This window comes from Pristiophorus japonicus, chromosome 8 (genome assembly GCF_044704955.1).
Source record: "Pristiophorus japonicus isolate sPriJap1 chromosome 8, sPriJap1.hap1, whole genome shotgun sequence".
NCBI classification, from domain to species: domain Eukaryota; kingdom Metazoa; phylum Chordata; class Chondrichthyes; family Pristiophoridae; genus Pristiophorus; species Pristiophorus japonicus.
This window is the reverse complement of record NC_091984.1, coordinates 108,284,718-108,310,964: the sequence shown is the minus strand read 5'-3', so window position 1 is coordinate 108,310,964 and position 26,247 is coordinate 108,284,718. Positions and strand designations below refer to the sequence as shown.

General features: G+C 45.3%; 1 protein-coding gene across 1 annotated transcript in view; it reads right to left on the bottom strand.

The window, feature by feature from the left end:
• The window catches only part of LOC139268144 (adhesion G protein-coupled receptor D2), a 490,127-nt gene that overhangs the window by 135,855 nt on the left and 328,025 nt on the right, over positions 1–26,247 (bottom strand). The window contains exon 22 of the mRNA XM_070886179.1: positions 24,746–24,938. Within this exon, the coding sequence (XP_070742280.1) occupies positions 24,746–24,938 (193 nt within the window). The remainder of the gene's footprint in view (positions 1–24,745; positions 24,939–26,247) is intronic.

Sequence of the window (26,247 nt, the reverse complement as noted above, 5' to 3'; positions counted from 1 at the left end):
TTATCAGAGAAAGTGTTGTTGGCGTTGAAGCACAACACTTGCCAGAACAATGGGGCAAATTTTAACCCCAAACAAAGGGCAGAATTGGTCAGATGTGTTGTGTTCATACTCTATTTGTACTAGACAGGCATTAAGACCTTGCAGGAGCTATTACACACTGCTGGTTGGAACACCATTTTGGGAGTTGCTATAAAGGACACAGTTAAGTTACATTACTCCTGTTTCCGTTAGTTTGTTTATTTATGTACACAACATAATTTGGCGATGAGGATGAATCAAATTAACCTCCCTACCCCCACCCCGCCTTTCCTCTCTACACCCGGGGACCCGCCAATCCTGTGGCCAAGATGGATTAAAAAGCTTTTCTACGTACATCACGGTGAGTGGGTTAGACGGCGACAACGTAACACCAGCTTGCTGCCATGCAATACTTATCCACTGCCTTGGCACCGAAGGCCAATGCATCTTTGGCCAAATCGAAGACACGGAGTCCTATGACAAAGCGGTAAGCGCACTAGAGAAATATTTTGGGCCAAAGAAAAGTATCATGATGGAGAGATACAAATTTCATCAAAGGGAGCAAGGGAACGGTGAATCAATTAAATAGTGTATCATTTTATTAACTGAACTACTCGCTACGTGTAACTTTGGAGCACTCACAGAGGAAATGATCAGGGATCAAATTATTGAGAAAACAATGATCCCCCACATTCGGGAATGCTTGCTAATGGAGGTTGACAAATTAACATTGGACAAAGCAACTAATTTGGCCATCCAAATCGAATTAGCACTTTCCGATTCAAAAATTATCAGATCCCCTGCTCCCCCTGTGCAGCAGACTTCAGCTACAGCCCATGTGCAAGGCGTTCGTTCAAAGCGGAAATCACAGCAGAGACCCAGGGTTAGTAATAAGCCGCCCACTATGGAGCGCAGGCATAACTTCCACTGCTTTAACTGTAGGGACAAATCACATTCAGCAAAGTGTCCTAACTTCCCTGCACGTGGGAAGAAATGCTCTGCTTGTGGTAAAATGAATCATTTTGCTAGTGTCTGTCGCTCATCGCAGCATATTCAACATGTGGACAACCCCGATAGTGATGAACCCAGTATGGTTTACACTGTTAGTGACATTTCACACATCGGTTCGGGCAAATTCAAGGACTGTGATGTAAACATTGATGGCACACCCATCTGCCCCCTCATTGACCTTGGAGCCAAGTTACATTACTCCTGTTTCAGTTAGTCTGTTTATTTACATACACAACAGGGTGGGAGGTTAAACGTTTAAAATTATAAAACCCATCCGCAAACCACCTCCAACCTACCCACTTCTGGGTGTAACGGAGGCAGGGTGGGGACAGGGACGGGGCGGGGGAGGGAGGGGGGGGGGTTGTGCAGGCAGCCATCCTGCTCCCAGGAGGAGGATGGGAATTGTAAATATTATAATGAAGCTGGATGCCTCTGATTTAACCTGCTGTGCAGGTTTGACTGTGGCCAGCTGGGAGTCCCGAGACTCGGGATTGCCGGTAACTGCAGTGAGGTGAGGGCAGGTTCGGGGAGCAATCCTTGGGGTGCCCCCCAAGCTCCAGCATCATCAGCTCCCCCTCCCCCGCCCTCCCACCCCCTCATACAACCCACCCCACCCCACCCCCTCAGGTCAGGACTCGCGCTTACCTGTGATTGTGGCCTCTTGTCCAGCGTTCCCCACCCAACTGGCAGCCAGCCTGTCAATCAGGCTGACTTCTGGGCAGGGAACCAGTCAGTGACATCACACGCACGCTCCACTGTGTGCAGAGAAACCCGGACTGCCAACTCGACTACACCCGCCCCCTGCCCCCCCACCCTCCACTGCATCTACTCAGAACTGTAACATTTAGAGCAACGTTTCTGCCAATAGATTCAGTTGCAGTTGTTTTAGGAAGATCCTGATATCACAAAGGACAAAGATTAAACCCATGAGGGGTAATTTTACCCTAAACCTCCCAGTGTGAAATTGACACGGGATCTGCAGTCCGTCTGACTCCAATGGAAAGTAAAATTCAATCCTGTTATGTATTCATGCTTGGGGGTCAACAGACACCAGAGGGCGTCGCGGTCGGAGGTTATCGGGCTGTACGTATGTGGCATGTGTGTTTGGTCACCTGTATATAAGCTGTGTGTCTTTGTCAAGCTGGCATAAAGATGGATCAGGTTGCACCTGAGTGAGTTTATAGTAAGCAGACTCTTGAGTTATTACAATTGGCAATGAGGTAATTTAAGAACCTTCGCATGCATAATGAGCACTGTTAGAATCCGAGAGGGATTCGTGGAGGGCGAGGATTGGGCGGATTTTGTCAACCGCCTGAATCAGTAATTTGTGGCCAACGGCATGGAGGCAGAGGCCTACGCAGTTAAGCGTAGGGTAGTTCTCCTCACTGTTTGTGACCCAAAAATTCATGGCCCCATGAAGAATCTTCTCTCGCCTGTACGTCCGACAGAAAAAGGGTATGAGGAATTGTGTACGTTGCTGGGTAACCATCTGAAGCCAAAAGAGAGGATCATCATATCACGCTACCGTTTCTACACGCATGTTCGTGCAGAGGGCCAGGAAGTGTTGGGAATCCTTGCTGACCTGCGACGTCTTTCTGAGCCGATTAAGTTCGGGAACATGCTGGAAGACATGCTGCGTGATGTCTTCATGATAGGCATCAGCCATGATGCGATCCTCAGGAAGCTGTTGGCTGTAGAGACGCTGGATTTGAAAAAGGCCATCGTGACTGCCCAGGCATGCATGACGATGGATGATAATTTGAGGCAGATATCATCGGCGAGTCGGAGTTCCACGGCAAGTACTGTAAATAAGATGGTGACGTTTTCGGGCAGAGCTGCTTACGCAAAACCCACCAGAGCCCACCAACTGGTTCGAACCAGATTTCACCCTGTTGGTTTTGTAGGGGCAATCATCGGCCTCTTCAGTGTTGGTTTAGACAATACTCTCTGCAGCCGAAAGTGGGATATCTTCACAGGATCAAGCCCGTGAATCCTGTGGGCGTGACGGAGGAGCAAGCGTGGTGCTGCTCACCATGTGGTTGCTGAGGACCAGTTCAGTGATGGCCCGGATATGCAACCCAAGGAGGAAGCGAATGGATTGTATTCGTTCCTGAGCAAGAGCCAGCCGATAGTCGTTAATGTGAAGCTGAATGGTGTGCCTGTATCAATGGAGCTGGACACGGGTGCGAGCCAGTCGATAATGAGCCAAAGGACATTCGATAAGCTGTGGGACACTAAGGCTGCAAAACCGAAGCTGAGTCCAGTCAATGCCAGGTTGCGTACTTACACTAAGGAACTCATACCAGTGCCCGGCAGTGCAGCAATCGAGGTGTCATATGACGGTGTGGTTCACGAGCTACCGATATGGATCGTCCCAGGTAATGGTCCAACGCTGTTCGGCAGGAATTGGCTCGAGAAAATCAAGCTGAACTGGAATGATGTTAAGATGTTGTCCTCGGTGGATGATATTTCGTGTGCTCAAGTATTGAACAAGTTTCCTTCTTTGTTTGAACTGGGCATTGATAATTTTACGGAAGCCAAAGTGCAGATTCACCCAGACTCCAATGCAAGACCTGTATCACAAAGCTCGGTCTATTCCATACATGATGAGGGAGAAGGTTGAAATTGAGCTTGACAGACTCCAGCGTGAAGGGATCATATCACTAGTCGAGTTTAACGAGTGGGCTAGTCCAATTGTTCCTGTGTTGAAGAGTGATGGCACTGTCAGGATTTGTGGAGACTACAAGGTTACGATTAACCGATTTTCGAAACACGATCAGTATCTGTTACCGAGGACTAATGGCCTGTTCGCCATGCTAGCTGGTGGAAAGTCGTTCACGAAACTGGATCTGACGTCGGCCTATATGACCCAGGAGCTTGTCGACACTTCGAATAAATTCACCTGCACCAACACCCATAAAGGACTGTTCGTCTACAACAGGTGTCCTTTTGGGATTCATTCGGCTGCAGGCATATTTCAGTGGAATATGGAGAGTTTACCGAAGTCCGTTCCTAGAACTGTCATGTTTCAAGATGACATTCTGGTCACAGGTCGCGACACTGCTGAACATCTGAACAATCTTGAAGAAGTCCGACAGCGTCTGAACAAAGTGGGACTCAGGCTGAAACGCTCAAAGTGTGTATTCATGGCACCTGAAGTCGAATTCCCCGGGAGGAAGATTGCTGCTGATGACATCAGGCCTACTGATTTGAAAACCAAGGCCATCAAAAATGCGCCCAGGCCTCAGAATGCGACAGAGCTGCATTCGTTCCTTGGGCTACTCAGCTACTTTGGTCATTTCTTACCCAGATTGAGCACTTTACTAGAGCCACTGCACGTGCTACTATGAAAAGGCGACAACTGGGTCTGGGGTGCGTCTCAAGATAGAGCCTTTGAGAAAGCAAAGATTCTGCTATGTTCCAACAAGTTGCTTGTTTATTATGATCCGTGTAAGCGTCTTATATTGGCCTGTGATGCTTCATCATATGGGGTTGGCTGCATACTCCAACAAGCAAATGAATCGGGCAAGCTACAACCTGTTGCATATGCTTCAAGAAGTCTATCTAAAGTGGAAAGAGCTTATAGTATGGCAGAGAAAGAAGCTTTGGCCTGTGTGTATGGGTAAAAAAAAAATGCACCAGTACCTGTTTGGTCTGCATTTTGAACTCGAAACGGATCATAAGCCACTCATTTCATTGTTTGCAGAAAACAAAATATTAATACCAATGCATTGTCCCACATTCAAAGGTGGGCACTGACATTGTCTGCCTATGATTACGTCATCCATCGTAGACCCGGTACTGAGAATTGTGCCGATGCCCTGAGTCGTCTGCCCTTAACCACAACTGAGATGGAGATGCCTCAACCTGCAGATCGACTGTTAGTAATGGATGCTTTTGAGAGTGAAGGATCCCCTGTCACTGCTGATAGTCTGCATCCCAAAATACTTAAGGAAGTGGCCCTAGAAATAGTGGATGCATTGGTGATCATTTTCCAACAGTCTATCGACTCTGGATCAGTTCCTATGGACTAGAGGGTAGCTAATGTAACATCATTTTGTAAAAAGGGAGGGAGAGAGAAAACGGGAAATTATAGACTGGTTAGCCTGACATCAGTAGTGGAGAAAATGTTGGAATCAATCGTTAAGGACGAAATAGCAGCGCATTTGGAAAGCAGTAACAGGATCGGTCCAAGTCAGCATGGATTTATAAAGGGGAAATCATGCTTGATGAATCCTCTGGAATTTTTTGAGGATGTAACTAGCAGAGTGGACAAGGGAGAACCAGTGGATATGGTGTATTTGGACTTTCAAAAGGCTTTCGACAAGGTCCCGCACAAGAGATTGGTGTGCAAAATCAAAGCGCATGGTATTGGGGATAATGACTGACATAGATAGAGAACTGGTTGGCAGACAAGAAGCAGAGAGTCGGGATAAACGGGTCCTTTTCAGAATGGCAGGCAGTGACTAGCGGAGTGCCGCAGGACTCAGTGCTGGGACCCCAGCTCTTTACAATATACATCAACGATTTAGATGAAGGAATTGAGTGTAATATCTCCAAGTTTGTAGATGACACTAAACTGGGTGGCGGTGTGAGCTGTGAGGAGGGCGCCAAGAGGCTGCAGGGTGACTTGGACAGGTTAGGTGAGTGGGCAAATGCATGGCAGATACAGTATAATGTAGATAAATGTGAAGTTATCCATTTTGGGGGCAAAAACACAAAGGCAGAATATTATCTGAAAGGCGGCAGATTAGGAAAAGGGGAGGTGCAACGAGACCTGGGTGTCATGGTTCATCAGTCATTGACAGTTGGCATGCAGGTACAGTAGGCGGTGAAGAAGGCAAATGGTATGTTAGCCTTCATAGCTAGGGGATTTGAGTATAACAGCAGGGAGATCTTACTGCAGTTGTACAGGGCCTTAGTGAGGCCTCACCTGGAATATTGTGTTCAGTTTTGGTCTCCTAATCTGAGGAAGGACATTCTTGCTATTGAGGGAGTGCAGCGAAGGTTCACCAGACTGATTCCAGGGATGGCTGGACTGTCATATGAGAAGAGACTGGATCAACTGGGCCTTTATTCACTGAAGTTTCGAAGGATGAGAGGGGATCTCATAGAAACGTATAAGATTCTGACGAGACTGGACAGGTTAGATGCGGGAAGAATGTTCCCGATGTTGAGGAAGTCCAGAACCAGGGGACATAGTGAAAAAGAAGGGCGGTAAGAGAAGGGATAACCAGCCGTGGATAACCAAGGAAATAAAGGCAGTATCAAATTAAAAACCAACGCGTATAAGGTGGCCAAGGTTAGTGGGAAAATAGAAGATTGCGAAAATTTTAAACGACAGCAAAGAATGACGAAGAAAGCAATAAAGAAAGGAAAGATAGATTACGAAGGTAAACTTGCGCAAAACATAAAAACGAATAGTAAAAGCTTTTACCGATATATAAAAAGGAAAAGAGTTACTAAAGTAAATGTTGGTCCTTTAGAAGATGAGAAGGGGGATTTAGTAATGGGAAATGTGGAAATGGCTGAGACCTTAAACAATTATTTTGCTTCGGTCTTCACAGTGGAAGACACAAAAACCATGCCAAAAATTGCTGGTCACAGGAATGTGGGAAGGGAGGACCTTGAGACAATCACTATCACTAGTGGGGTAGTGCTGGACAGGCTAATGGGACTCAAGGTAGACAAGTCCCCTGGTCCTGATGAAATGCATCCCAGGGTATTAAAAGAGATGGCGGAAGTTATAGCAGATGCATTCGTTATAATCTACCAAAATTCTCTGGACTCTGGGGAGGTACCAGCGGATTGGAAAACAGCTAATGTAACGCCTCTGTTTAAAAAAGGGGGCAGACAAAAGGAAGGTAACTATAGGCTGGTTAGTTTAACATCTGTAGTGGGGAAAATGCTTGAAAGTATCATTAAGGAAGAAATAGCGGGACATCTAGATAGGAATAGTGCAATCAAGCAGACGCAACATGGATTCATGAAGGGGAAATCATGTTCAACTAATTTACTGGAATTCTTTGAGGATATAACGAGCATGGTGGATAGAGGTGTACCGATGGATGTGGTGTGTTTAGATTTTCAAAAGGCATTCGATAAGGTGCCACACAAAAGGTTACTGCAGAAGATAAAGGTACGCAGAGTCAGAGGAAATGTATTAGCATGGATAGAGAATTGGCTGGTGAACAGAAAGCAGAGAGTCGGGATAAATGGGTCCTTTTCGGGTTGGAAATCGGTGGTTAGTGGTGTGCCACAGGGATCGGTGCTGGGACCACAACTGTTTACAATATACATAGATGACCTGGAAGAGGGGACAGAGTGTAGTGTAACAAAATTTGCAGATGACACAAAGATTAGTGGGAAAACGGGTTGTGTAGAGGACACAGAAAGGCTGCAAAGAGATTTAGATAGGTTAAGCGAATGGGCTAAGGTTTGTCAGATGGAATACAATGTCGGAAAGTGTGAGGTCATCCACCTTGGGGAAAAAAAACAGTAAAAGGGAATATTGTTTGAATGGGGAGAAATTACAACATGCTGCGGTGCAGAGGGACCTGGGGGTCCTTGTGCATGAATCCCAAAAAGTTAGTTTGCAGGTGCAGCAGATAATCAGGAAGGCGAATGGAATGTTGGCCTTTATTGCGAGAGGGATGGAGTACAAAAGCAGGGAGGTCCTTCTGCAACTGTATAGGGTATTGGTGAGGTCGCACCTGGAGTACTGAGTGCAGTTTTGGTCACCTTACTTAAGGAAGGATATACTGGCTTTGGAGGGGGTACAGAGACGATTCACGAGGCTGATTCCGGTATGAGGGGGTCTACCTTATGATGATACATTGAGTAGACTGGGTCTTTACTCGTTGGAGTTCAGAAGGATGAGGGGTGATCTTATAGAAACATTTCAAATAATGAAAGGGATAGACAAGATAGAGGCAGAGAGGTTGTTTCCACTGGTCGGGGAGACTAGAACTAGGGGACACAACCTCAAAATACGGGGGAGCCAATTTAAAACCGAGTTGAGAAGGAATTTCTTCTCCCAGAGGGTTGTGAATCTGTGGAATTCTCTGCCCAAGGAAGCAGTTGAGGCTAGCTCATTGAATGTATTCAAGTCACAGATAGATAGATTTTTAACCAATAAGGGAATTAAGGGTTACGGGGAGCGGGCGGGTAAGTGGAGCTGAGTCCACGGCCAGATCAGCCATGATCTTGTTGAATGGCGGAGCAGGCTCGAGGGGCTAGATGGCCTACTCCTGTTCCTAATTCTTATGTTCTTATGTTCTTATAGTCTTAGGATAAGGGGTAGGCCATTTTGGACTGAGATGAGGAGAAACTTCTTCACTCAGAGAGTTGTTAACCTGTGGAATTCCCTGCCGCAGAGAGTTGTTGATGTCAATTCATTGGATCTATTCACGAGGGAGTTAGATATGGCCTTTACGGCTAAAGGGATCAAGGGGTATGGAGAGAAAGCAGGAAAGGGGTACTGAGGGAATGATCAGCCATGATCTTATTGAACGGCGGTGCAGGCTCGAAGGGCGAATGGCCTACTCCTGTACCTATTTTCTATGTTTCTATGCTCAACAATTTAGGATCTGGACCAGCCACGACCCTATTTTATCGGTTGTGAAATGATGTGTACTCAGTGTTGATTGGTTTGCCATACCGATGGAGATGCGTGAGGAGACCAAATCTTACAACCGTCACAAGGATGAGCTGTCCATTCAGTTAGACTGTTTACTGTGTGGTAATCGTGTAATCATGCCTCAAAGATAGAGAAAAATTTGTATGCAAACTTCATAGCACTCATCCTGGTATTGTTATGATGAAGTCCATTGCTAAGTCTCACGTATGGAGGCCTGGAATTGACTCTGATCTGGAATCATGCGTGCATCAGTGCAATACTTGCATGCAGCTAAGTAAAGTACCAGCGTAATCTTCGCTGAGTCTTTGGTGGTGGCCATCTAAACCATGGTTGAAGATCCACATTGATTTTGCGGGCCCGTTCCTATGAAAGATGTTTTTTGTCATAGTAGATGCATATTCTAAGTGGATAGAGTGTGTTATTTTCTCATCCAGCACGTCTACAGCTACCATTGAGCGGCTTTCTATCATGTTTGCTTCTCATGGTTTGCCCGACATTGTTGTGAACGACAATGGATCTTGCTTCACAAGTCTTGAGTTCCAGGAGTTCATGAAACTCAATGGCATCAGTCATGTGAGATCAGCTCCATTCAAGACTGCTTCTAATGGTCAAGCAGAGCGTGCCATTCAAACGATCAAGCAAAGTATGAAACGTGTAACTCAGGGCTCACTGCAGAGATGGTTGTCATGTATATTGCTCAGTTACAGGTAAGCCTGTGTTCCTAACACAGATGAGACTGCACACAGGGAGGTTTAAGTAACAGTGACTTCAGTCTTTATTAAGACACTCCAGAGTGAGGAACAATCCTTTGGGGCCGGCTTATATACAGTGCTCCCAAGGGATGCTGGGATCCCTTGGGACTTCAGGAGATGTGCTCCCTGGTGGCGGAACATGGGAGTGCATGCTTTACAGCTACACAATATCACTCCCCGCCAAAGTCAAAGTGAAAGTGAAAACTATTTACAAGGTGAGGCGGTCGGGAGCCTTTCTTTCCCTGGTGGACTGCCTCGGTACAAATGTCTGTTCTGGTATGTTGGCTGTGCCCTCGCTGGGCTGGCGTGTTGTTGGCCCTTCAGGGCTGCTGGGTGAGCCTGGCCTTGCTGGACTGTTAGGTTCTATTTCCTGGTCCAGGGTGGTGTCGTTGATCCTTTGGGTGTGTGCTGTGGGCTCGAAAAAGGTGGTGTGTGCTGTGGGTTGTTCAGGGCAGTCTGTGAACCGCAGCCTCGTTTGGTCCAGGTGCTTTCTGCAAATTTGTCCATTGTCTAGTTTGATTATAAACACCCTACTCCCTTCTTTAGCTATCACCGTGCCCGCGATCCACTTGGGACCATGTCCATAGTTTAGCACATACATAGGGTCATTCAGATCAATTTCCCGTGACACAGTGGCGCGACCATCGTTTACATTTTGTTGCTGCCGCCTGCTGTCTACCTGATCATGCAGGTTGGGGTGAACCAGTGAGAGTCTGGTTTTAAGTGTCCTTTTCATGAATAGCTCATCCGGGGGCACCCCTGTGTGCGAGTGGGGTCTCATGCGGTAGCTGAGCAGTACTCGGGACAGGCAGGTTTGGAGTGAGTCTTCTGTGACTCATTTAAGGCTCTGTTTGATTGTTTGTACTGCCCACTCTGCCTGCCCATTGGAGGCTGGTTTAAACGGGGCCGAGGTGCCATGTTTGATCCCATTGCAGGTCATGAATTCTTTAAATTCGGCACTGGTGAAACATGGCCCGTTGTCACTGACCAGTATGTCAGATAGGCCGTGGGTGGCAAACATGGCCCTCAGGCTTTCAATGGTGGCGGTAGTGATGCTTCCCGACATTATTTCATGTTCAATCCATTTTGAAAAAGCATCCACCACCTCCAGGAACATTTTACCAAGAAATGGGCCCGCATAGTCGACATGGATCCTCGACCATGGTCTGGAGGGCCAGGACCACAAACTTAGTGGTGCCTCTCTGGGCGCGTTGCTCAATGGAGAACACACGGTGCATTGCCGTACACAGGACTCTAAGTCAGAGTCGATACCAGTCCACCACACGTGGGAACTGGCTATCGCTTTCATCATTACTATACCCGGGTGTGTGCTGTGGAGATCCGAGATGAACGTCTCCCTGCCCTTTTTGGGTAGCACTACGTGGTTACCCCACAACAGCCAGTCTGCCTGAATGGACAGCTCGTCCTTTCACCGCTGGAACGGCTTGATTAGCTCTTGCATTTCAACGGGGATGCTGGCCCAGCTCCCATGCAGTACACAGGTTTTTACTAGGAACAGCAGAGGATCTTGGCAGGTCCAAGTCATAATCTGGCGGGCCGTGACAGGTGATTTATCATTTTCAAACACTTCCATGACTATCACCAAGTCTGCAGGCTGCGCCACCATCAACAAGTTTGCAGGTTGCGCCATTTCCACCCCCGTGGTGGGCAATGGTAGCCAACTGAGAGCATCTGCACAGTTCTCGGTGCCTGGCCTGTGGCGGATGGTATAGTTATACGCTGATAGCACGAGTGCCCACCTTTGTATGTGGGCTGAGGCAACAGTATTTATCCCCTTGTTTTCAGCGAACAGGGATGTGAGGGGCTTGTGATCGGTTTCCAGCTCAAATTTGAGGCCAAACAGGTACTGATGCATTTTCTTCACCCCGAACACCTCTTTCTCAATCATGCTGTCGGCCCTCTCGGCCTTAGACAAGCTCCTGGAGGCATAGGCGACAGGTTGCAACTTCCCCGCAACGTTAGATTGTTGTAATACACACCCGACTCCGTACGACGATACGTCACATGCTAGCTCAAGTCTTTTACACGGGTTATACAATACAAGCAGCTTGTTGGAGCATAAAATGTTTCTGGCTTTCTCAAAAGAAATTACTTGTTTTTTTTCCCCATACCCAGTTCTCACCTTTACGCAATAACACATGTAGGGGCTCTAAGAGGGTGCTTAACCCCGGTAGGAAGTTACCAAAATAGTTGAGGAGTCCCAGGAACGACCGCAGCTCCGTGATGTTCTGTGGCCTGGGTGCTTTCCTTATCGCCTCTGTCTTCGCGTCTGTTTGCCGAATGCCATCCGCCGCGATCTTTCTCCCCAAAAACTCAACTTCTGTTGCCATGAAGACACATTTCGACCTCTTCAGCCGCAGCCCTACGCAATCCAGTCACTGGAGGACCTCCTCCAGGCTTTGTAGGTGCTCGACGGTGTCCTGACCCGTGACCAATATGTCGTCCTGAAAAACCACCATGTGTGGTACCGACTTGAGTAGGCTCTCAATGTTTTTCTGGAAGATCGCTGCAGCCGACTGAATTCCAAATGGGCATATGTTGTAGCTGAACATTCCCTTGTGCGTGTTGCTGCAGGTGAGGCCCTTTGAAGACTCCTCCAGCTCCTGCGTCATGTAGGCCGAAGTCAGGTCGAGCTTGGTGAACATCTTGCCTCCTGCCTCCTGCCAGCGTTGCAAATAAGTCATCTGCCTTAGGTAGCGGGTATTGGTTGTGTAACGAGAAACGATTAATAGTTACTTTATAATCGCCGCAAATCCTGATCGTGCCATCACTTTTGAGTACTGGAACAATTGGGCTGGCCCACTCGCTGAATTCCACTGGGGAGATGATGCCCTCGCGTTGCAGGCTGTCCAGCTCGATTTCCACTCTCTCCCTCATCATGTGAGGTACCGCTCGCGCCTTGTGATGAATGGGTCGTGACTCTGGGACCAAGTGGATCCGCACCTTCGCCCTGGAAAAGTTTCCAATGCCTGGCTCAAAAAGGGAAGGAAATGTATTAAGAACCTGAGTACATGAGGCCTCATCAATGTGTGATAGTGCTCGGATGTCATTCCAGTTTCAGCGGATTTTTCCCAGCCAGCTCCTTCCAAGCAGTGCAGGGCTATCGCCCGGGACAATCCAGAATGGCAGTTCGTGCACCATGCCCTCATAGGTGACCTTGACCATGGCATTGCCCAGGACAGTATATGTTCTCAGTTTCGTGTGAATGGGGCTCAGGGCTGGACTGAGTGCCTTTTTGCACCACAGTCTCTCAAACATCTTTTTACTCATGATGAATTGGCTAGCACCAGTGTCCAGTTCCATGGCTACGGGTAAGCCATTCAATTTTGTATTTAGCATTATAGGTGGACATTTCGTCGAAAATGTGTGCACCCTATGTACTTCAGCATCTGTTCCTCTCTCTGAGGCTTGAAATTGCTTTGATCCAGCATGGACCAATCTTCCTCTGACACGTGGTGGTTAGCAGGTTTTGCAGAGCTTGCAGCTCGTCTGCAAGCTCGTTGGAGGTGCCCCATTGTTCCACAGGTCTTGCAAACATACTCTTTGAAGCGGCATGAATCGGCTGAATGGAAGCCTCCACAACGCCAACAAGGTGTGAATTGCCTTGCATTCATCCTTTGTTGCGGACTCTGAGTCATCTGGGTCACCTGAGGCCTGCTGACAGTTGCAGACTTGTGGTTTCTGCCCTATACATTTCTGCTCGTAAACACAGTTCCAGTTAATTTATGAGCATTGCTAGCACTTGTGTGCTGAGAGATTTGTTTGGTGTTATCACTGGTGGACATAAACGTTTGTGCTATCGCAATGGCCTTACTGAGGGTCGGTGTCTCTACAGTCAAAAGTTTTCGTAGGATGGTCTCGTGGCCAATGCCCAGTACAAAAAAGTCTCTGAGCATTTGCTCCAGGTAGCCATCAAACTCACATTGTCCTGCAAGTCGCCGACATAGCTCGCCACTTCCTGACCTTCAGATCGCTGGCATATGTAGAACCGATACCTCGCCATCAGCATGCTCTCCCTCGGGTTAAGGTGCTCCCAAACCAGTGTACACAGCTCCTCATATGACTTATCTGTGGGTTTCACCGGAGCCAGAAGATTCTTCATGAGGCTGTAGGTCGGTGCCCCACAGACCGTGAGGAGGACCACTCTCCTTTTTGCAGCACTTCCTTCTCCGTCCAGCTCGTTGGCTACAAAGTATTGGTCTAGCCGTTCAACTTAGGCGTCCCAGTCCTCACCCTCCGAGAACTTCTCCAGAATGCCCACAGTTTGTTGCATCTTTGCATTGGATTCGTATACTCGCCTCCAGTTATTGTGTTCCTAACACAGATGAGACTGCACACAGGGAGGTTAAAGTAACAGTGACCTCAGTCTTTATTAAGACACTCCAGAGTGAGGAACAGGCCTTAGGGGCCAGCTTATATACAGTGCTCCCAAGGGATGCTGGGATCCCTTGGGACTTCAGGGGATGCGCTCCCTGGTGGCAGAACATGGGAGTGCATGCTTTACAGATACACAACAAAGACCTCATACAATTACTGGGGTTCCTTCTGCTGAACTACTGATAAAGACAAATCTCAAGACGAGGCTTTCTTTTGTTCATCGGCGAGTTGAATGATTGTGTTGAAAACAGATGTCAAAGTCAACAATGGTGTCATGATCGTGTTGCCGTGTCACGTGACATCTCGGTCAACGATCCGGTTTATGTACTGAACTATGGTCAAGGTCCAAAGTGGATCGCCAGCACTGTTGCAGCCCAGGAGGGTAACAGAGTGTTTATTGCCGTGCTCAAGAATGGGCAAACATGCAGGAAACACCTTGACCAGGTTAAACTGCGGCACACAGATGAACTGGAACCGAGTGTGGAAGATGCAGTCAGTGACCAACCAACCATTGTTCACTCATCAGAGGACTCTGCTGACATTACTGACTCTGAACCTTCAGTCTCTGATCTGGTCATGACCACTCCCATCAGATCAGCTACTCAGCCCTCAGTCTCAACGGACTCAGAACACTCGCCCAGAGCCAAAGTTGAACTGAGACGATCAACTCGTGAGAGGAAAGCCACAGACTGTCTCAATTTGTAAAAAGACTGTTGTTAAGATTTTAAAAGGGGGATGTTGTTGTGCATTAATGTTTGGGGGCGCCATGGTCGGAGGTCATCGGGCTGTACACATGTGGCATGTATGCTTGGTCACCTGTATATAAGCTGGGTGTCTAGGTCACACTGGCACTCTTGGGCTAGAATAGTGATAGATCAGGTTGCACCTGGTTGAGTTTACAGTAACCAGACTCTTGAGTCATTACAGATCCCATTAGTTTCCTGCCAGCTGTGTTAGATTAAGATGACATCCCATGTTTCTGATGAAGCAATGGCTTACTGGGTATGGTGTCACCATTTCTGCAGTGTGTACCATCTACAAGATACATTGCAGCAACTCGCCGAGACATCAACAGCATCTCCCAAACCCACAACTTCTTCCCTCTAGAACAGTGGTTCTCAAACCTTTTTGGTTGAAGGACCTCTTTTCAAATGGATCAATGATCAAGGACCTTCCCGCACCTCCCCCCCACCCTCATCTAAATTATACTATAAACTCCTTGCACATTTACATTTCTGAATGTAACATTCATCAGTATCCTGTTGAAGGGACTCGCATGAAATTTTGCCAGGGCTGGCTGATATCGTGAACATTGATGTGATTGGTGATGTGAACATTTGTATCTTCCATTCAGCTGAAAGGTAACCCGACAGGTTCAGCAACACACCTGTGGAATACTTCACTGCATAACACTTCCGTGCTCTTCCTGGAGTGGGATTGGGCTCAGTGGCTTCTGTTGGGAACACTGGCAACGTTTCTGGTGTAACCCTTCACCATCCCGCCTACTCACTGTTTCGGGGTTTCCTCACCCTCTGCTCCCCCCCCCCTCCCCGACCTCTCTACACTGAAATATCCCTGACACGTTGCCTGGTGTGCAGCATTTCTGCCATCGGGACACCGCCAGTAAGCGGGACCGCGGCTTTAGTCTGAGTCCAGTCACAGGCCCAGCTGCCTTACTCAGTGAATGAAGCTGGGCTTGGTCATCATTCTTGGCCCTTGGACAAGGTTAAGGTGGTGGCTCCTTCCTACCCTCCCCAGCCCCAGCCCTGCGAATGCATTCCTGGGTCGCTGGAGCCTCTCATCTCCTCTCTTGGGATTGTCAGTCAGTCCGCGGCCCCACTAATCTAGCTAAGTGTCTGTTTCCAGAGCTGCCATGGCCCCAGTGCTGGTCCAGCGATCGCTTTTCATGTCTCGCTGTGTGAGTGCAGCAGTCCCCCGGGCCTGACATCGAACTCCCCAGTGCGCGAGCTCTCTGCTGCGCCGCTCGAGCAGACAAAGGAAATCAAAATAATGGCCAGCAGCACACACCTGACCCGCATCGTCGGCTCCCGCTTACATTATTTCGCAGGCCCCTGAAAAGTTTCTATCAACCCTCAGGGACCTGCACACCCCAGTTTGAGAACCACTGGCCTAGAAGGACAAGGGCAGCACGCGCATGGGAACACCATCACCTCCAAGTTCCCCTCCAAGTCACACACCATCCTGAATTGGAAATATATCACCGTTCATCATTGCTGGATCGAAATCCTAGAACTCCCTCCTTAACAGTGCTGTGGGAGTACCTTCACCACACAGACTGCCGCAGTTCAAGAAGGCAGCTCACCACCACTTTCTCAAGGGCAATTAGGGATAGGCAATAAATGCTGGTCTTGCTAGTGATGCTCACATCCCGTGAATGACTGAAAAAATCTCAAAGGTGCTATCGGCAAATACTTTGGAGCAGGTTCCCCCAAGCCTGCAGATTTAGGGATGGTATGTGGTGCAGAGAGGCTATGAAGAGGTAACATAGAAGCATAGAAACGTAGAAAATAGGTGCAGGAGTAGGCCATTCGACCCTTCGAGCCTGCACCACCATTCAATATGATCGTGGTTAATCATGCAACCTCAGTACCCCATTCCTGCTTTCTCTCCATATCTCTTGATCCTTTTAGCCATAAGGGCCACACTTAACTCCCTTTTGAATATATCTAACAAACTGGCCCCAACAACTTTCTGTGGTAGAGAATTCCACAGGTTCACAATTTTCTGAGTGAAGAAGTTTTTCCTCATCTCGGTCCTAAATGGCTTACCCCTTATACTTAGAGTGTGACCCCTGGTTCTGGACTTCCCCAACATCGGGAACATACTTCCTGCATCTAACCTGTCCAATCCCGTCAGAATTTTATATGTTTCTATGAGATCCCCTCTCAATCTTCTAAATTCCAGTGAATATAAACCTAGGTGATCCAGTTTTTCTTCATATGTCAGTCCTGCCATCCCAGGAATCAGTCTGGTGAACCTTCGCTGCACTCCCTCAATAGCAAGAATGTCCTTCCTCAGATTAGGAGACCAGAACTGCACACAATACTCAAGGTGTGGTCTCACCAAGGCCCTGTACAACTGCAGCAAGACCTCCCTGCTCCTCTACTCAAATCCCCTTGCTCTGAAGGCCACCATGCCATTTGCTTTCTTTACTGCCTGCTGTACCTGCATGCCTACCTTCAATGACTGATGTACCATGACACCCAGGTCTCGTTGCACCTCCCCTTTTACTAATCTGTCACCATTCAGACAATAATCTGCCTTCCTGTTTTTGCCACCAAAGTGGATAACCTCACACTTATCCACATTATACTGCATCTGCCATGCATTTGCCCACTCACCTAACCTATCCAAGTCACTCTGCAGCCTCATAGCATCCTCCTCGCAGCTCACACTGCCACCCAACTTAGTGTCATCTGCAAATTTGGAGATACTACATTTAATCCCCTCGTCTAAATCATTAATGTACAATGTAAACAGCTGGGGCCCCAGCACAGAACCCTGCGGCACCCCACTAGTCACTGCCTGCCATTCTGAAAAGGACCCGTTTATTCCCAATCTTTGCTTCCTGTCTGCCAACCAGTTCTCTATCCACGTCAATACATTACTTCCAATACCATGTGCCTTAATTTTGCACACTAATCTCTTGTGTGGGACCTTGTCAAAAGCCTTTTGAAAGTCCAATTCACCACATCCACTGGTTCTCCCTTATCCACTCTACTAGTTACATCCTCAAAAAATTCTCGAAGATTTGTCAAGCATGATTTCCCTTTCATAAATCCATGCTGACTTGGACTGATCCTGTCACTGCTTTCCAAATATGCTGCTATTACATCTTTAATAATTGATTCCAGCATTTTCCCCACCACCGATGTCAGTCTAACAGATCTATGATACCCTGTTTTCTCTCTCCCTCCTTTTTTAAAAAGTGGGGTTACATTAGCTACCCTCCAATCCATAGGAACTGAACCAGAGTCCATGGAATATTGGAAAATGACCACCAATGCATCTATTATTTCTAGGGCCACTTCCTTAAGTACTCTGGGATGCAGACTATCAGGCCCTGGGGATTTATCGGCCTTCAGTCCCTTCAATTTCCCTAACACCATTTCCTGATTAATAAAATTTCCCTCAGTTTCCCCTTCTCGCTAGACCTCGGTGCCCTAGTATTTTCGGGAGGTTATTCGTGTCTTCCTTAGTGAAGACAGAATCAAAGTATTTGTTCAATTGGTCTGCCATTTCCTTGTTCTCCATTATAATTTCACCTGATTCTGACTGCAAGGGACCTACATTAGTCTTCACTAATCTTTTTCTCTTCATATATCTATAGAAGCTTTTGCAGTCAGTTTTTATGTTCACAGCTTCCTCTCATACTCTATTTTCCCCTTCCTCCTCTGCTGAATTCTAAATTTCTCCCAGTCCTCAGGTTTGCTGCTTTTTCTGGCCAATTTATATGCCTCTTCCTTGGATTTAACACTTTCCCTAATTTCCCTTGTTAGCCACGGTTGAGCCACCTTCCCTTTTTTATTCTTATGCCACACAGGGATGTACAATTGTTGTAGCTCATCCATGTGATATTTAAATGGCTGCCATTGCCTATCCACCGTCAACCCTTTAAGTATCATTCTCTAGTCTGTCCTAGCTAATTCACATCTGTAATGTCTGTAAGCTTGTAATGCTTGTAGCTCCACACTGTCGATGTGGACGTATTGTGTACTGCAACTATATAGTTAATCATTAAACAGAACAGGCTTTCCGGAGAGTTCCGAGAGAGCAGCCTGCATGTTAGGAAGCTGTGTGTGCTGTGCTCTGTAAAGATATCACACTTGGCGACCGAGGATGGGATTTTTCGGATGTTTAAAGCTTAAATTTTGTTGCTGAAGGATTCAGCCAGTCGACAGAAGACTTTGGAAGTTTCTGTCTTTGAAAAAAAGCTACAAAAATCCGAGGTAAAAATACAGCACGCTTTGAACAGCTAGAGATTAAAAATAGCAGGTGTAATCGGATATTTGGGTGAATATAGACATGACCGGGAACGTTTTAAAGCATATGTGGGTTGGCTAGAAATGTATTTCACTGCAAATAACATAATCGAAGTTCCAGACGATGCAGTCCAGAACCAGGCTGTGTTGGAATGTAAGAAAGCGATCTTCTTATCAGTGGCAGGTCCGGCATTATACGAAACCCTTATAAATCTGCTTGTGCCTGACGAGCCAAAAGACACAATGCTTAAAAATATTTTAACGAAGCTGGAGCATCATTATAACCTCAAACCATTAGAAATTGCTGAAAGCTATCGTTTCGGGATTCGGAATTAAAAGGCTGATGAAAGTATCGCTGATTGTGTCGTAGCATTAAAAAAGCTATCGATGCACTGTCATTTTGGAAACTTTCAAAACCGAGCATTACAGGATCGTTTTGTTTGTGGGGTGAAAAATGATGTGATCAGAAGGAAGTTATTGATAACAGATGATTTAACTTTTGAGATTGCTTGTCAGACAGCGAGGTCGATGAACATGGCCGAACAATATTCCCGAGAATTAAATAATAATTACGGTCGTCAGTCAACCAAGGTAAATCACCTGCAGGTTCAAAGTAAAAGACGGCCATGGCCGAAAGTCTCAGAAACTGGAAATTCTACCAGAGCGTCAAAGTCGTGTTATAGGTGCCTGGGACAACACATTGCTCAAAGTTGTCCATACGTGAAGGCAGAGTGTTTCTTCTGCAGAAAGACTGGGCATCTTGCAAAGGCATGCCGACTGAAGGGTAGACCAGTTTTTAAAACTATGAGTCCAGCGTTCAAAGCTATGAGTAGTAACCCAAAGGGATTACATAGCATGGAAGAACAACAACAGGACGAGATGTTAGAGTTATACGTCATCAGGAGTACGAGGTTAACGGACAGCGATTCGGAAAGCATCAAAATCCACATTGATGTTGCGGGATTCAAGATACCAATGGAAATTGACGCGGGTGCATCCGTGAGTGTAGCACCGGAGTCACTATACCGCGACAAATTGCATGATTTTCAACTGGAGAAATCCAAGATAGAGCTGCGAGGCTACTCGGGAGAGAAAATTCCTGTAGTAGGCTGTATCACCATACCGGTGAAATATAAAGATCAATTTCAGAACTTGCCTCTAATAGTAGTGAAAGGAGACAAGTCTGCCTTACTAGGAAGAAATTGGTTGAGCTCACTGAAGCTGGATTGGAGTAAGATTTTTTGTGTGGAAGCGAGATTTTAATCAACGGATGAGGTTATCAAGCAGTATCTGAAGGTGTTCTGCGAAACGGGCAGTCCGATCCAAGGTTTCAAGGCGAGTGTCAGGGTACAGAAGGACGCTAGATCGGTTTACTACAAGCCACATGCCGTACCATATGCACTCAAGGAGAAAGTTGAGCAAGAACTCAAAAGACTAGAGACTGAGAACATTATTTGTAAGATAGATCGATGTAATTGGGCTGCACCCATTGTTGTTGTACCTAAGTCTGATGGTAAGGTAAGATTGTGTGGTGATTATAAGGTAACCGTAAACCATGTTCTAGAGGGTAATGTCCCCAATACATTGCCGAAAATAGAAGATTTGTTCACAACACTGACAGGTGGTCAGATCTTCTCAAAACTGGATCTTCCGAATGCCTACTTACAGCTTGAACTAGATGAGGAGTCCAAGTCATGTTTGACTATAAATACTCATCTAGGCCTATATCAGTTTAATATGCTGCCGTTTGGAGTGTCTTCCGCCCCTGCCATATTGCAAGGGCTAATGAACCAGATTTTGCAAGGTATTGAAGGGGTAGTATGTTATTTGGATGACATACTAATTTCAGCACCAAATAGGCAAATTCATAATAAAATATTGAATGAAGTCTTCAAACGGCTAGAAAAACACAGAGTACGAGTATCTGCTCGTAAGTGTGAGTTATTTAAAAACTCAGTGGAGTACTTAGGGTACAGAGTAGACAAAGATGGTTTACATCCAACCATGGAAAAATTGGATGCAATTAGAAATCCACCCACTCCCAGGAATGTCACTGAACTTCGTTCATTCTTGGGTCTTTTGAACTATTATGGGAAGTTCCTACCAAATTTTGCTACAGTATTACATCCACTGAATGAACTCTTGAAAAAACAGGTCCAGTGGAAGTGGTCAAAAGAATGCGAAACAGCATTCAAGGAGTGTAAAAACAAATTGGTAGAGAGCACCATGTTAGTTCACTACGACATATCTAAGGAGATTAAGCTAGCATGTGATGCCTCTCCCATGTATTAAGTAGTGGGGAGGAGAGACCAATTGCTTTTGCTTCACGCACTCTCAGTGCCAGTGAGAGAAATTATGCTCAAATTGAAAGGAAGCTTTGGCATTAATTTTTGGGGTCAAGAAGTTTCACAAATACTTGTATGGTCATAAATTTTCCATCGTTATGGACCATAAGCCCCTAACAGCAATTCTCCATCCAAAGTCCCCAGTTCCAACATTAGCTGCAGCCCGAATGCAGAGATGGGCTTTGATTTTGTCAGCATATACATATGATATTGAATACAGATGATCAGCTGGATGTCTAGATTGCCTTCCCCATCACAAGTTACACCCAATAGAGAAGAAGTGTTTTATTTTTCATACATTGACGAACTGCCAGTCACAGCTGAAGAGATTGGTAGAGCAACCAAACGTGACCCTGTGATGTCAAAGGTGTATGAGTATATTGCAAATGGATGGCCAAACCAGGCAACAGACAAAGATACACATCCATTCTTCATTCGTAGGAATGAATTATCAGTCGATAAAGATTGCATCATGTGGGGTGCAAGAGTGGTTATACCAAATAAATTCAGGTCCAAATTATTAGGAGACCTCCCATGACCAGCACCTGGGAATGTGCTTGACCAAGAGTTTTGCACGCAGTTATGTATGGTGGCCAGGTCTTGATAAAGATATAGAGTACATCATCAGTCAGTGTACGACATGTCAATTGGTATGCAAGCAACCACCACCAGTACCATTACAGCCATGGAAATGGCCTCCCAGGGTGTGGCAAAGGCTACATATTGATTTTGCTGAGTTAGATAGACAACAATTGTTCAATGTAATTGATAGCCATTCTAAGTGGGTTGAGGTGTTTCCAATGTGGAAAATAACAACAAGTAAAACATTGGACATTTTGCGAAAATTATTTTCTGCATTTGGCCTCCCTGAAGAAATTGTTTTGAATAATGGATCACAATTTCGTTCAGAAGAATTTGCACAATTCACGAGCAAAAATGGTGTGAAACATACCAAGGTTCCACCATACCATCCTGCTTTGAATGGTGCAGCAGAGCGCACTGTACAAATTGTAAAACGTGCCCTCATAAAACAAATGTTGGATCCAAATCCAAGAAAACGACAGTTGTCATTGGATCACAAATTGGCTAATTTTTTGATTACATATCGAAATACTCCTCATACAACTACTGGTAGAACACCAGCAGAGTTGTTTCTCAAACGACAGCAATGAACCAGATTCTCGTTGTTAAAGCCAAATTTGGCACAGTCTGTAGAAGAGACACAATTAAGACAAAAAGAGAATCATGATAAAGGGAGAGTGAAAGAGAGAAGAGTGAAATTAAACCAGAAGGTGAGTGTGAAGAACCATCACCATAAATGGTTAAAGTGGTTACCCGGAAGAGTGTTGAAGATATGTGGTCCTCGCACATATTTTGTAATGATGTTTGATAATAGACAGGTTAGTTTGTTCATATTGATGCATATTTTACCTACAGACATGGAAGGAGTTGAAGGTGGGGATGATTCAATTATTTCTGACTCTCAAGATAGTTTTGATATAACAGATAGCAAATCCTAAATCCAATGTACTGGAAACAAATCCAGGAGAGAATCAGAATGGAAAGTCTGAGTCCGAGTCAGGGAAACAAAGAGCCTGAAGTTAGAGGTAGAGTTCAAAATGAAAATCAAGGAAATTCCATGAAGGAAAATCGTTCCTCAGGATGAGTCTCAATGAGTGTGAAAATCAAACACCATGTTTGGAAGGTTCTGTTGAGAGCGAAGTATCCTCTTCAAAACAGAAAACAAGTGGTTCAGTTAAATTTGTAAATATGGAAAGGAAATCTATATCCTGTGTGTATAAACATGCAAAGTTATTTATGATGTTTGTTATATTAACTTCTTCATTAAGGAGGAGAAGTGTAATGTCTTGTAAGCTTGTAATGTTTGTAGCTCCACACTGGTGGATGTGGACGTATTGTGTCCTGCAACTATCAGAGTTAATAATAAACAGAACCAGGGCAGAACCATGGAGAGTTCCAAGAGAGCAGCCTGCATGTTAGGAAGCTGTGTGTGCTGTGTTCTGTGAAGATATCACAACGTCTCATACCGTCGAAGTTTCCTTTCTTTAAGTTCAGGACCCTAGTCTCTGAATTAACTGTGTCACTCTCCATCTTAAATGAAGAATTCTACCATATTATGGTCACTCTTCCCCAAGGGACCTCGCACAACAAGATTGCTAATTAGAGAAAGCTACTTCCAAAATAACAGGAAATATACTAAGAACTTTTCATAAAGCTCTGTTCTAAAAGTAACATCAACAGATTTTCCGTTTAGTTCTGTTAATAAATATTATATGAATATATATATTGTTATGATTGCTATTGTGATTGAAAAAATCAGAATGAGCATAAAACAAGGAAAGATACCCCTGGATCTAATCACATTACCAACCATGGTGACAATTTCAGGGAATACTTCTTGTGTAAAGGTTTCCCTCATTATATATGATTAATTATAAATCATTATCTTCCTACCCGTAAATAACAACCTTCTGCATTTCACTTAATTTCAAACCATACTTTCCTGGTGCCCAATACTGTTACACCTAACAAATTCCATGCTAAGGTGCAATATTACTCTTTTGGCACAAGATGTAAACTTGATTACTTTCAATAGAATTGCCTGGCTACTGTGAAAGTGACCGCTCCATTGTGAAGTAAAGCTGCAATTTGCCCCAGTTGAATTTCTGCAATAAATTTGTTCATACAGTGTCACCAGATTCATTTAAAATATTCCAATTAAAAGTTAATAATGTCCCACAGGATTGAATACTTTTTTTTATTGCAGCCCATTAAGCTAACAATTTTTTTCTAACATTTACACAATTAGGAAGCAAGATTTTAAAAAGGAGCATTTGCTTACTCTCTAATACATTATAACCTCTGATATTACTCACTGCCTGATACACGATAACCTCTGATATTACTCATTCTCTGATACTAAAAAATCTGATATTACTTCTTCTCTTATACAATATAGCCTGTGATAATATCCACCCATTGATAAATGAATACCTCTGATATTATCCACTCTGATATATTATAATCTCTGATGTTATCCGTTCTTTGATACACTATAATCTCTAGTATTATTTAGTGTCTGATACACAATAATATCTGGTATTATCCACTCTTTGATGCATTATAACTTCTGATAGTATGCACTCTCTGATATTCCTCACCATCTGATGGGCCATACTCTCCACTATAACATACAGTAGTTATGGAACCCACATTATAAAACATCCTATTTGGCTCCACATAGCAAGTGCATGACTACATTTGGTAAAACGTCTGGTAATTTACTGAATCCCACTTTTTCCAGCTCTCATCAGTTCCACTTCTGCCCAAGTCATCTTCCTTCTCATGAATCACAAGTGAACAACCAATAATGAACATTTCCCCTGATAGATGGAGCAGTTTATCCTTCATTTCAAATATGGCCACACCATTTCCATTAGCTTTCTCGGAGTAATTTAATATTCTGAGCACTGAAATTTTATTTGATATGTCTGTGAAAGGCTGTGTATAAATTGACAACAGTTACAACTTAGAAGATGCAGTTAAAACAAAACTCACTCTCATTAGCAGCAGCTGGATTTTCATATATTACACTGTTGTCATAGAAAGACATTTTGCAGATGCCTTGCAGGTTGACTCCATCTGTAACCTGCAACCCATCATCCTTAGCGAGACTCTCCGATCCTGTCACAGGTGAACTAGCAGGTCTGGAGCTGGTCAAAGAGCTTGATGGTCGAGAAGTAGCACAGTTCTGTAAAACAGAACACAAATAAGGGTTTAATTATTTGCCGATCTCATTAAACTCATATTCTGAATCAGATTGCCATCTGTCCATGACAGTATTGGTAGCAAAGACCACTGCACAATCTTTGTGGAGACAAAGTCCTGTCTTCACACTGAAGACACCCACCATCGTGTTGTGAGGCATTACCACTATGCTAAATGGGATAGATTCATAACAGATCTAGTAGCTCAAAACTGGGCATCCATAAGGTACCGTGGGCCATTGGCATTAGAATTATATTCCACCACAATCTGTAACCTCATGGTCCAGTATATCCTTCACTCTACCATTGCCATCGAGCCAGGGGACGAACCACGGTTCAATGAGAAGTGCAGAAGAGCATGCCAGAAGCAATACCAGACATACCTAAAATTCAAGTGCCAGCCTAGTGAAGCTACACACAGGACTATATGCATGCTAAACAGCGGAAGCAGCATGCTAAATACAGAGCTAAGCAATCCCACAACCAACGGATCATATCAAAGCTCTGCAGTTCTGCCACATCCAGTCATGAATGGTGGTGGACAATTAAACAATTGACAGGAGAAAGAGACTCCAGGAACATCATCATCTTCAATGCTGGCGGAGCCCAGCATATGAGTACAAAAGACAAGGCGGTAGTGTTTGCAAACATGTTTAGCCAGAAGTGCCGAGTGAATGATTTATCTCGGCCTCCTCCAGAGGTTCCCATCACAGAAGCCGGTCTTGAGCCAACTGGATTCACTCCACGTGATATCAAGAAATGACTGAGCGCACTGGATATAGCAAAGGCTATGGACCCCGACAACATCCCATTTGCAACACCTCAGATAATGAAGCAATCCGTGCCCACATGCAGCAAGACCAGGACAACATTCAGGCTTGGGCTAACAAGTGGTAAGTAATATTCAGGCCACACAAGTGTCAGACAATGACCATCTCCAACAAGAGAGAGTCAAACCACCATCTTTTGACATTCAATGGCATTACCATCGTCGAGTTCCCCATCATCAACATCCTGGGGCTGACCATTGACCAGAAACTTAACTGGGCCAGCCACATAAATACTATGGTAACAAGAGCAGGTCAGAGGCTGAGTATTTTGCGGTGAGTGACTCACCTCCTGACACCCCAAAGTCTCTCCATCATCTGTAAGACACAAGTCAGGAGTGTGATGGAATACTCTCCACTTGCCTGGATGAGTGCAGCTCCAACAACACTCAAGAAGCTCGACACCATTTAGGACAAAGCAGCCCGCTTGATTGGCACCCCATCCACCACCTTCAACATTCACTCT